We start from the raw sequence: 13,465 nt of genomic DNA on the forward strand, positions 1-13,465 counted from the left end.
TTCACGAACTTAAACAACACTGTTCAGCTTCCGAGCACCTGTGGGAAACTTCTCTAACAGGCAAGCTCCACGCGGCCCAGGACAGAGCATACAGGTCCCATTTTGACTTTAATCCATGGTTAGGGACGAAGGCGTGGAGAAATGATTAAGAATCCCGGCACCCTGCCGTGGACTGGAGATGGGGGGCCACAGCGAGACGAGGAAAGGGATCTGGAAGGAGACTGGTCACGAGGCTGTGTGAGTCCTGCACACGGGACAGGTGTAAAGGTGGGCAGAGGAACTGACACGAGGTTCACTTGGAAGGTGTGTATACGTATACATACAATATCCACACACTCATACACATGTATATGTGCACTGAACAGAGAGAGAAGAAAGCAGGGACGCAGGGAAAGAAAGAAGCTACTGCAAACTATTAATAATTGTTGAATCTAATTCACGGATACAGGGATTCCCACTGATGAGTCTTCCAATTTTTTTGTATGTTTGAAATTTTTCAAAATGCAGTACTTACACAAATGGTAAACATTTGTTAAATCTGATAGAAGATCCATGGCCAAGCATCATCATCAAAATAAAACTTTGCTTTCAAGCCCAATCAGACTTTCCTGCCACAATCTGGGCATTAGCTCTTCGCCTTCCAGAAGCTCACACAGCACTCGTGGTCCCAAACTCTGCGACACTACACAGCCGGAGCCCAGGCTAACAGGTGCAGGTGGGATCTCAGCAATGCAACTGTAACTACACTTGAATATACTTGTTTTTCAAGTATTCAAGTGGACTGTGCATCCACTCTGGTCCAGTGCTGTGCCAGATGCTGGCAATACAGAAATAAAACCTGTGGGTCATGTCCCCAGCATCTAGCAAGAGAGACAGGTAGTAAGTCTCGATCATACGCCTTAGTCCTGCTTTTCCCTTTTTGTCTCCCCCCCCCCCCACCCCATCAACTAACTGAACTTCGCCTAACTCCTGGCTCTCTCACTTCTGAAGACCTTAAAAAGCAGCTTCAGAGGAAACAAGATGGTGGCGTAGGTAACCGCAGTCCCCGCCACCTCCCGCAACCGCACCAAAATTACAACTAAAATACAGAACCACCATCACTCAGAGCCTCCTGAAATCTGGCTGCACAGAAGCCCCACAACCAGGGAACTGAAGGAGAAAGCGGTAGGAGGGGCGGAGACGCAGGCGGATTGGGGCGGCCCACCCCCGGTGCCACGGGGTAAACCTGGGAGGGAATCTTGGCGTTGGGGGTTTCCCGGAAGAGTGAGGGGTCCCAGCCGCACAGCAGGCCCCCAGCCCAGGGCTCCAGGGCTGGGAAGAGACGTCCCCACAACTTCGGGCTATGGAACCAGCGGGGACTGTCCCTGAGGGTCGTGGAGGCTGTGGAGCCCCAGCAGCTCCTCTCAAAGGGCCCGGCTCGGACTCACTCGGATGCGCTCCCTCTGAGCCCAGCGCCGGGCAGCAGCCTGAAAGGACCTGGGACACTTGCTTGGGAGGAACTAACCTGCCTGAAGTCGGGGCGAGAGCTGGAGGGGCAGCTTCCTCCCAGGCAGAAGAGCCGGCAGAGGCCACTGCTCCTATGGCGGGTCCTCCTCACACAGCCTGCAGGCGCCATGTTTGAATCGCCAGCACCTGACTCACACCCTTGGCCCCGCCCCATGATTCCTGAAGGCCCCGCCCCTCCCCACCTGCAGCTCATCCGGGCCATTTCCAGGGGCTTTTCTGTGCAAGTGGCCTCTGGAGCCTCATGCTTAGGACTTTCCTAAAATCTCTCAAACAACCAGCAGCGTGCCCTATATGGCTTAATAAGCGGCCCCAGGCCTGGAACTAGCAGCAGCTGCATTGGCTCATAGCTTGGCCTCTCCTGGGCACCTCCAAGCCCAGCACAAGGAGCAGCCAACTATGGTTTGCTGTGTAGCTCATGCTGGGTGGCCCTGGAAGAGGCACTGACAGAGGCTGACTTTGCACCTCCCGGGAGGCCCGAGACAGTGCACCTGCTGGTCAGACTCAACCACACTGGATTACAACCCTACCACATCCACGAGTGACACACTCAAGGGGTACACTTGGTGAACACCAAAGCTCCACTGAAGTAAATCCTGCTCCATAGGGGTGTCTCCAGCACAGCATCTCTCTGGCTGTAGTTGCAGCTGGTCCTCACAGCTGATTGGCCTGAGGGTCAATTCCTCCCAGTGATGCCAACAGCAACCAAGGCTCAACTACAACAGGACAGTGCACACAGCCCACACAGGGGAGCACCTAGAAGGCCCAGCTCAAGTGACTGGGGAGGTTGAGCCACTGGACCCTACAGGACACCTACTACACAAAGCCACTCTACAAATTCCAGGAGACATAGCAGCTCTACCTAATACACAGAAACAAACACCTGGAAGCAGCCAAAATGTGGAGGCAAAGAAACATGTCACAAAGGAATGAACAGAAGAAATCTCTAGAAGAGGAACTAAATGAAATAGATCCAAGCAAGCTAACAGATACAGAGTTCAGAATTTTGTTTATAAGGATGCTCAACCGTATTATTACTAAAACTGAGAAAACAGATGACATAATAAAGTACCAATTTGAAGTGAAGGCTACATGAACTGAAATGAAGAATAATTTACAGGGAATCAACAGTAGAGTAGAGAACGCTGAGAATCAAATCAGAAATTTAGAACATGAGGAAACAAAAAACACTCAACCAGAAGAGCAAAAAGAAAAACGAATACAGAAATATGAAGATAGTATAAGGAGCCTCTGGGACAACTTCAAGAGGCCCCAACATTCGCATTATTGGGGTACCAGAAGGGAAGAAAGAGACCAAGTACTTGAAAACCTATTTGAAAAAATAATTACAGGAAACTTCACCTACCTCGGGAAGGAAATAGATTTACAAGTTCAGAAAGCACAGAGGGTCCCAAACAAGAAGAACTCAAAGAGGCTCACAGCAAGAAACATTATAATTAAAATGCCAAAGGTTAAAGACAAAGAGAGAATCTTAAAAGCAGCAAGAGAAAAGCAGTTAGTTACCTACAAGGGAACACCCACATGACTGTCAGCTGATTTCTTAACAGAAACCTTGCAGGCCAGAAGGGAGTGGCAAGAAACATTCAAAGTGATGAAAAACATGGAACTACAACCAAGATTGCTCTACCCAGCTAAGCTATCATTTAGAACTGAAGGTTAGATAAAGAGCTTCACAGGTAAGAAAAAGCTAAAGGAGTTCATCACCACCAGACCAGCACTACAGGAAATGTTGAAGGGTCTTCTTTAAGAAGAAGCTCATGGACAAAAGAATATGACGAACTAAATAGATCCACAGACACTGACACATGCATCAGACGGTCATATTTCAGAGGGAAGAGGGAAAGGGGGTGGAGTGTAGGAAGAGATTAACCAAAGAAGTTATATGCGTATATGTATAACCCATGGACACAGTCAATAATGGGGTAAAGGCCTGGGGAAGGGGTTGGAGTGAAGTGGAGGGGGTCAACTGGGGGGGGAAAAATGGGACACCAGTAATACTGTCAACAATAAAGATAAATTTAAAAAAGAAAAAAGCAGCTTCAACCCTGGCAGGTGTGGCTCAGTGGTTAGAGTGTTGGCCTGCACACCAAAGGGTTGAGGGTCTGATTCCCAGTCAAGAGCATGTACCTGGGTTGCAGGTTTGCTCCCCAGCCCTGGTCAGGGCTCGAGTAGGAAGCAACCACTTGGTATGTCTCTCTCGCACTGATGTTTCTCTCTCTCCCTCCCTCCCCCCTTCATCCCTTCCACTCTATCTAAAATCAATGGAAAAATATCCTTGGGTGAAGATTAACAACAACAACAAAAAAAGCAGCTTCAACTCTTTGGATCTCAACATGCAACAACAGGACAAAAGTCAGAGACAATTTGCTGAGTGGAAGCAGCAAGGTACCAAAGGGAGTGTGTGCATGGTTTCATCTGTGTGAAAATCTACATCAGGTAAGACTAACCTCTGGTGTAGAGATCATGCAGGCAGGTGCCCTGTGCAGGAAGGGGCAAGGATAACCCGGGAAGGCATGGTGGGCACCTTCCTGAACACTATGGAACTGTTCCTTAATGTGATGGGTGTGGGTCATACAAATGTATCCACTTGCCCCAACTGTACAGTTGTATTTTGCATTTCAGTGTATATAAATTTTACCTCTGAAATTTTACAAGTAATGGTAATAATCCAGTGGGGCTGGGTCTACAGGAAAGTTGTCCCAGGATCTTATCCGATGCTCTGAGGATGCACTTACGCCCAGCCAGTGTATTTCTTCACTTAGTACTTAAATTAGTGACGGCACACCCAGCCATGCACACCTTACGAAACCAGAGTCTGTCAGGGCAGGGTGTGTCCCTCAGCACACCAACACTGGCCATCAGCGGGTGGCTGAGGGCTCACCGCCTCGCCCTGCTTTGCGTCCGTGTATTTTCCCATGAGACCACAGCTGAAAGGCATCTCCCTAGCATCTCACCTTACGCTGGACGGCTCCCATCCTCACGGACTTCACGTCCACGGCCTGGTACGTCAGCCACAGGCCCGTGTTCACGTGCTGTATGTAGCAGACCGAGTCTCCGTACTTTATCTCGGAGGTTCCCATGCCATCCACTTCTTTTCTCACCCCTGCATCCAGTTTTTCCTAAGGAGAGAGGAAAGGAGATAAGCAAGTTTTTAAAATATGACTTTATCCTGAAAGAACTTTTCCTTGTTATAAGTATGTTTCTTGAAAAATCCAGCCCTCTGAAGTCCCCTGAAATGATAATGCTCAAATATTTTATTCCAGCAGTTCAACTTCTACTGAAGATTCAAGTAGAAAACTGTAAAAATAAGTAACATATTCTCCAATTATTCACATTCGTAGAAAATTATTTTAGCCATAACTTAAAATTTTATATTGCTCAATGGCAAACTCCAGACCAGAGGTCTTAAAATTAATAGTACAGGCTTCATGTTCTTTCCAGATTATTTTTTTTCTTTATTGGTACCTAAGAGCATAGGTCTATGGGGCAGGAAATCCATTTTTCAGTCCAGTCTCTGCCACTTACTGCCTCTGTGACCCTAGGAAAAGTTAAAGGTTTTTAAGCCTATTTTCTCATCTGTAAGTAAAGCTACAAAAGTATCACCCCCATAGTATCAGAAAAAATGAGATAGGCACCGTGTCTGGGATAAAATAAACATTAAATTTTAATGATTCTGACCATGAAAATGATGATGATAATGGTGATTATGTTAACAAGGACTTCAATGATGATTTCTCTAGAACTACTTGAAACTACTGCAGCTCAGTTTCCAATAATGCAATTTCCAACTTGAACCACAAGTTGGGCTAAAGTCCCTCTGCCCTGAAGATGCAACCGATGCCCTGATGCCAGCTAACGCTCCTTCCAAATCCCTGTATTTTACTGCTTCCTCCTTCGACCTGCTCCCTTTCAATCCCCCTACCCCACCCCCGCTTAATCCTGATCTATTCCTAACCCTAATCCACTCACTATGTCCTGAAGTTCCGTACAGGCCTTAAAATAATAGAAAAAGTATAACCTTCTTTCAGTTGCGATGCCTCATTTAGTGGGTTCTTATTCTCCTTGGTCTAACTTTCCTTGTTAAATTTACTAAGTTTCTTCTATGCCTTTGGTTATTTGACTGTTGTTTGAAATTAGTAATAGTTACATAATGTTTCTGAAGATTAGGTTGGAGTAAAATTCATGTCCATCACACAAAAAGGAAAATTCAATAAAAAATTATATCATTTAAACACTCTATTAATAACACAAAAATGATAACCTTCCATCAACAACTAAAATTAAAATGAGTTGAAATTCTTTATTTTTTTTTAAATATGTCTACTGATTTCAGAAAGGGAAAGGGAGAGGAAGAGAGAGAGAAACACCAATGATGAGAGTCATTGATCGGCTGCCTCCTGCACACTCCCTGCTGGGGATCGAGCCCCCAACCCAGGCATGTGCCCTGACCAGGGATCCAACCTCAGTCTCCTAGATCCTAGTCAACGCTCATCCACTGAGCCACGCTGGCCAGGCAGAGCTGAAATTCTTAAGGTCAAGGCCATATAAGAAAATGAATAAAATTATAAATTGATTTAAATAATCTGAAACACTATTCTAAGTATCTGCAATAAAACAGATAATAAAACATTCCAATTGTCATTCTACCAAACAAGATAAGCTACTAATGTTCTTATGCCAACCCTATCGATAGGAAAATTAAATCCTGGGGGAAAATACAACCATGTCATTATCTCCTCGGAATAAAACAATGAGTCCCTAAGATTCTTTTTTTTCTCTTATCCAAGGAGATCCGTGTGTAGTCTACCTAGACTGTGGACTGTGTTTGGGGGGCCACAGTTACTAATGTAAAGTTAGGCTTTGTCTGCTTTTTACCGAAGTGGTTCCCATCACTCGGGATTAGAAGTTCTAACTGTGCAACTTCCTGATGGCTGATTCTCAGGTCTGGAAAGAACTGCTAAAATGACATTGGGGGGAAAAGTATGGTTATTTGCTGTTTGAAAGAACAAAGAACTTCTTTTCTTCTTCTTGTCTTTTTTTCTGGCTCAGGCTTAGGAGAAATTCAGGTGAAAATAATCTAGATCCTTTGAACAAGCACAGAAATGAGTATGACATGAACCAAAAATGGGACGGCTGGCAGAAGCGTCTACAGAAGTAGCCTTTACTAGAAACGAAGTGTCCAGAGGAGGCGGGCAACTATCTCACTAAGACTCTGTGTTAGCTGTACTATATCTAAATTAGGGCCTTTAGTTTCAGCATCACATTTCCAATTTTACTTTCCTTTCGAATTATTCTGGCTTTGGGAAATGATGGAATAGTTTAGTTGGACTAATCTCCCATATATAATTATAAAATTTCAAAAAAATACTTTTTAAAATCTATTTGAAGGCCCTTGAGAGGGACCAAAAGCAGGGACAAATTGAAGAGTAGACTTCTCTCTAAAGACAAACAGCACCCAGGTGATTCACAAAAAGCTGCCCTTTGCCTCGGGCCAGCCCTGCCTGATCTGCTGCCTCCCAGACCCGAGGTACCAGAGGACACGCTTCAGGCTCACGGCAGCCTGGAAATTAGATCAGCTAAATCAGAGAAGTATCCACAAAACCTGCTTATAAAATCCACCCAAATTCTGGTTGACCCCTAAAGGGAGGACGAGTATAATGGCAGGAGATGGAAGATGAAATAACTAAGCAGAAATGTAACAACTGCCCGCTGCAAAAGAGAGGAAAGCGGAGTTTCAGTCCAGCCAGCTTGACTGCCTCCAAACCCAATCACCCTTCAGAAATCAACCTGAACAAAAGGCAGTCTCTACAACATGTCCTGTCTAACATCCAATGTACTTTCAAAAATAAGTAGAGGTGAAGAGACAATAAAATTGATCTATACTAAATTTTTAAATAATGACCTGTACTAAAAAAATAATAATAGAAATTGATGCAAAGATGGCCCTTACAATCAGTAGGCGAGGACTTTAAAATAACTATTATAGATATAAAACAGGTATAAGAGCATAAAGAAAAATATATACATAATAAAACAGATGAGGAATCACAGTTGAGAAATATAAATTATAAAAAGTAAAATGTAATAATAAAAAACATCAATTGAAATATAATATTAATTGAATCATCTTAATACAGATTGCAGTTATACATTGAGCCCATAAAGTTGAAAGTAGATAGAAGTTTTCCAATCTCAAAATCAGATTGCTATTAAAAGCACTCTGATATAAGTAGTTTGCCATTAAATAGAAATGAAACTTCTTTCAAAAAACTATGTAAAAAAATTTAATTCCTATATCTCCTGCATTTAATCAAGGAAATGTTGCAACCCTCATTATTATCGTAGAATTCATTAACATCTACAAAACTTTAACATTGATAGTCTAACTATCCATCCTATAAGAATGAGATCTTGAGAACCACAAAAATACTCAAAGAGAAAACTTTGATACAGTCTACGGTGGTTGAAAAAACTTCTATTTTCACTGTAAGAATTTTGTTTGGATACGTATTTTCTCTTTTGATTCATGTATCCTCATAGCATGTCGTAATTCAACCATCAGAGAAATGCTGGCACGTTGTTGAAACTGTTCTTCAAATGCCTTTTTGTCTACCCAATACTACTTAGTTTTTCAAGGACAGGAATCACAGGCTGTCTCTTCAGCCCAGTGGCCCATATTCCCAGGACCTGAAAATACTAAATTCTCAATGAAGATTTGCTAAGTGAATAAATGAGTGTTTGAGAAGAAAAAACATCGTATATTCCTCCTAATTTCCCAGAGAAAATATGTTTATAAACTAGTGTTCATCCTAGCATTCAAATGAATGTGAAGATGGCTCCAGAAGAAAGATGAGTCTGCAACCTACTAAGTATATTCTGTCACCGGCTACGCCACACTGATGCATTATAAAGCCCGAATCATTTCTGAACTACTGTCCTTATTAAGTGATGTAAGATTTTACATATCCCGAACTAGACTCATTAGTAAATTTAAACTAGTCCTGTAGGATTATGCTCTTATTCTACAGACCAGGTAGTTCAAAGAGATTCTTCTGGCATTAGCTGAAATCATCCTTAAATCTACTCAAATTATTCTGCCAAGTGGCTGAAAAGGATGAAACAAAAGGCCTTTCCCCCTCTTCTTCTTAATTGCTGGAGTGTTTGTTTTTGTAAGGGCCAGTTCTCCTTAAGACAAATAATAGTTAAAGTTAGAGAAGTTAAAGGTCAAAAACATTTTACTTGCTTCTTTTTGGTGCTACATTGCAGCACAGAAAGTTGGCCACGGGGAAATGTGAGTCTAAAAATGCTACAGGGCAAGGCAACCTTAGCCCATCCAGGGCAGAGGGGAAAATGTGTAAAAAGCTCCTTATCCCTGGTGCGCAGAAATCTTCTGAGAAGGCTCTGGTGGGTGGGTCTGTGGAGATAAAGGATGTAAAATGTTCTTGTGCCAGGGGGTTCCTTGCAGCAGTGAAACAATCACTGAGCCTTCGAGAAGCCCCCCAGTATCCTCTACAGTGCTCTCCACGTGCGGGCTGGGCCGATGAGTCCGAAGGGACACCACTCCCGTGATCAGGTTCCCTCCCGAGGCAGAGGAGAAGGAATCTCTCGGATGTAATTAAGGTCCCTAATCAACTGACTCAGAGCAAATCAGCCGGGAGAGCAATACTTGCTCAGTGAGCTGTTTGGAGGGGGCTGAGGCTTTCCCTGAGCTCAGGGACCACAGACAGCTGGTGCCCACGGCACCCCGGCCTGCTCATGGCCTTCCTTTCCATGTGCCTTGCGCTATGGCCAACTTCACCAGCCCTCGGGAGCTCACAAAGCAAATCCACTTAACAAACTGCTTATCTCTTAATATCTCGCACTGGCTCTGTTTCTCTGGCTGAACTCTGAGGCTTCAGTGAGCTCACTCTTGTTTATTGCAGTTAAAAAGGACCACCATAGAGCCTATCACTGAATCTCCATCTCTTCTTGAAGCCACAGTTGGCCTTATTTCCTAAATGCTATCAGCACCCCTTGAAAAGAGTTACTGCAAAAATCTCTTTTGGATTTAATCCTGACTAAATAAAAATTCATCTACAATGATAATTTTGTATAATTATTTTGGTAAAAAATACATGTTCTTCATTTTGCTTTTATTTTTTAGATATTTAATCAATCACTAAACTATAATAGGTGCTCATCTGCTCACAGGTAAGCAACACATTGTTCTTAAAGGAGATAATACATATAAGGTAGTTAGTACATTTGGCCCATAAATTAACCGTTACTCTTATTTTCATTGTGTGAGTGATTTTTAAAGCATCTAAAATATTTTTTAACCAGGAATAAAAATCTCAAACAAAAATAACACACTAAAAACTATGTCCTAAAAATAACTGTGCTCTTCCTATTTTCTCATTTGCTCAACAATCCTGTGACTCACTGGCAGTCTAACTTGAGGCTGGTATTTTATCATTTCAGTAGCAGTGGGTTTCTATTGGTGGTACACGGAGAGGGAAACTGGAGGAAATTACCCAGAGAGTAATATTTTAGTGGCATTTTAAGCTTAAAAATTATATCTTGGGCCCAGCCAGTGTAGCTCAGCGGTTGACCATTGACCTATGATCAAGGTTCGATTCCTGGTCAGGGGTTGCAGGCTCGATCCCCAGCAGGGGGTGTGCAGGAGGCAGCCAATCAGTGACTCTCTCTCATCATTGATGTTTCTCTCTCTCCCACTCCCTTCATCTCTCTGAAATCGATAAAAACATATTTTTTAAAAATTACATCTTGGGGGAAGTAGAATACATATGTAATTGGCAAGATCTACCTCATGGTTAAAACTGACATTTCAACACACTTAAATAAAAGTGATGGTTCCAGGAGCAGAAAAAGTGAAAAATGGGCCAAAGAAAGCCCACAGGAAGCAAGCTGAATTCTCCATCACAGAAAAGGCTCTCCTGAAGAGAGGACCAGCATGATCACTGCAGTACACATGGGCACCAAACCAAACACTGTGTACCTTAAACTTCCACAGCGCTGCACGGCATTATATCTCGACAGAGCTGGGAAAACAAGAGGACAACACAGGTCATATTACAGCCTGGGGTTGCGGGCTCGATCCCCAGTTGGGGGCATGCAGGAGGCAGCCGATCAATGACTCCCTCTCATCATTGATGTTTCTCTCTCTCTCCCCCTCTCCCTTCCTCTCCCTGGAGTCAATAGGAATATATTTTGAAAAAAAAATGAAAAAAACAAAAAGCCACATCATATTACAAACCAGTTCCTACTTCAGTCTGTTTATTCTGAACACATGTAGGTACCAACCACTGCTGATTCGTCTGCCAAATGCTGAATTTGCGATTGGTTATTGTGAGTTCACGTCACTGTCAAAGACATCCCAATGGCCACAAAAGGGTTGTCTTTGGGGTGAAAACCACCAAAAACACAAAAAAAGAAGTCATGTTCTACTTTTGATTATCAGAATGGGAGTCTGAGTCACCAGCTCCAGACAATCATCCTAGAAGCCAGGCATTGCTGTGAGCAAAAGCCACTTTTAACATTCTGAAGTCATTGTACCGACTTAGGCCTGATCAGAAGAACAGAGGGAGCCCAAACAGGCCGTCAGGGAGTTTCAAGGAACTCGGTAGAGGGCATCAGACAAACACCACACTCCCCCTTTCATCCCACAGAAGAGGGGTCAGGAGAACCAGGATTCTCTACACCATTCAAAGTAAGGAACTTCTCTCCACTCCTAGCCGAATATATTTATGCTTAGTTTTAGAAAAAAATCTACTGGTAAGTTCGAGAGTCCACGAGCTGGGCCACGCTATTGCTACCCACCCTAATTGGGCCCATATTAGAGTTAGGAGCTCCTATAAAATACATATGAGAAAACATATATAAGATATATATATATTTAAGATCCATGAAGTATTTTAAATAATCCGAGTACATTCTAAAGCACACTGTGGGAATCACCTGCAGAGGAGAAGTCCGAATCTTTGGGAGCAGAGTATCAAGTGTGGCAACATCTTGTTCACATTCACCTGCTTGTAAAAGCCACATGCATTCAGCAACTGAGAAGGGATTTCAGGAACTGCTTACCGCAGTGGTAGTGTCATTCAGCTCATCCTACAAACATTGTAATATGCCTGCAAAATGGGTCTGTTTCCTCTACTAGGAAATTAACTTAAAATAAGATACGATTGCTTTTTATCAGTCAAAATTAGCAAAGAAGTGTAAAAATTATCTGTGGATGAAGCTGCACAGAAATGTAAACTTTCACACACTGCTGGGCAGATGGAAACCAGCCCAGAATGTGAAGGTGCCTCGTCTGGTGGGTCTGATGCCTGGACCAGCACCAGCGCAGCAGGTGGCAGGTGCCAGACTGTGTGCGTGCAGACAGACGCCACCCCCGACAGCCTGCAGAATCAAGCCTTCCAAAGCCTCACATTCTCTACCCAAACTGTTCAACTTTCAAAAAGGAAGCATCAGCAATAGGCAGAAATATGTGGAGACTAAAATGTTCGATTTACAAGGCAAAACTGAAAACTCACTAAACATTTAAACAGATGTGGCTAAATAATTCATGACAAATTACATAATAGATGTTGAATTACTGCCAAAATTCTATTAAACATCGAGTATAATAGTATATCAAATAAAAATTACATACAACATAGTATATAATTCATCCTATTTTATTTTGTATCAAAATGTGTATATATTTGTTAAAAACTAAAATACCCACACAATGGAGTTGTTTCTAAATGATGATTGTACACTATTTTAATTTCCCCTTACCACATTTTTGTATTCCTTTTAAAAAATGTTCTATAATGACTATGCATTAAATATGTAATAAATAAATAATTTTAGAAAGAAATAATAAAAAGATTTACTGTCCGTATCTCCTGGAAAAAACTGTAATTACCTAGCTGGCTATTAATTTAAAATTAGAATCTCCTGTGATTTTAAAAGTAAGATGTTTTCCTGGCTGTCAGCCTCACCTTCCCTCCTCTCAACCACGTTACCACATGCAGCTATCGCTGTGAGCTGAACGGTGGAGTACGCTGGGCAGCGAGTTAGTAACGGCCTGCACACGACACTGGCTCCCAGCATGAGCTCCAGGCAGGAGACCAGACTCAGAGAAACTGAGAGTCACTAAAAGGTAACGCTGGGATCCCGTCTGCCCTTTTCATCTAAGCTATGACATTACAGAATGGTCAAAATCCAGACACAGCCAAAATTCTCCAAGTGCCTATTAGGAGAGAGACTTGGAGAAAAAATGTTTCAAAGGCTATTGTTTTGGGAAAGAACTTTTATTAAGAGTTTTTGGAAATATTCACAGCTTTTAAAAATGTACACAAAACTCATGTCAAGAACGTCAGTGCAATGGGTGTTTTATCCTTAACTGATTTTTCGTTACAAAGAAATATGGCTATTGTGACAGGTAAAATAATCTGGATATTGATATTTTTTAAAGTGAAACAAAATTTTCCCTGCACTCATATTCCCACACACCTTCTATTTTGATCTTTCTGAAGTATCCAAAGTTAAAAGTTGGAGCAGATTATATAGTCATGGTCAAACACACACAGAGGTTTACTTAAGTTAACACAATAACATTTTGTAATTACATTATAACTTGTGTGTTTTTTCACTCAACAGTGTTCTGATAGAAATATTTCCAGGTCAATATATTTTGTAGCTAATACCACTTAGCTATCAATCACATTTGTCAAACACCTGACTCTCTGCCACGGCAAAAAACAAGAAAGTTTACTTGCTAAGGCTTTATTTTATCCTGTAAAATGGAGAAAAAAATTAGGTTGCTAGACCGATGGCTACATGTATGGCAGAAAGTATGAAAATCTGTTCACTACTTTTCTCTTTTGCATTCCTTACCCGCTGGAATAACCTAGCCCCAGCCACTTTCTGCCAGAAGCATCCATTTACCTCC

The 13,465-nt window shown here is 42.5% G+C and overlaps 1 protein-coding gene across 2 annotated transcripts in view; it reads right to left on the reverse strand.

Moving 5' to 3' along the window:
• The window catches only part of RYR2 (ryanodine receptor 2), a 298,173-nt gene that overhangs the window by 250,831 nt on the left and 33,877 nt on the right, over positions 1-13,465 (reverse strand). For both annotated transcript variants that reach the window (XM_087828993.1, XM_087828992.1), the window contains exon 9: positions 4,479-4,643. In XM_087828993.1, coding sequence (XP_087685119.1) covers positions 4,479-4,643 — 165 coding nt within the window. The remainder of the gene's footprint in view (positions 1-4,478; positions 4,644-13,465) is intronic.

Source organism: Miniopterus natalensis, chromosome 21 (assembly GCF_054644295.1).
Source record: "Miniopterus natalensis isolate mMinNat1 chromosome 21, mMinNat1.hap1, whole genome shotgun sequence".
NCBI classification, from domain to species: domain Eukaryota; kingdom Metazoa; phylum Chordata; class Mammalia; order Chiroptera; family Miniopteridae; genus Miniopterus; species Miniopterus natalensis.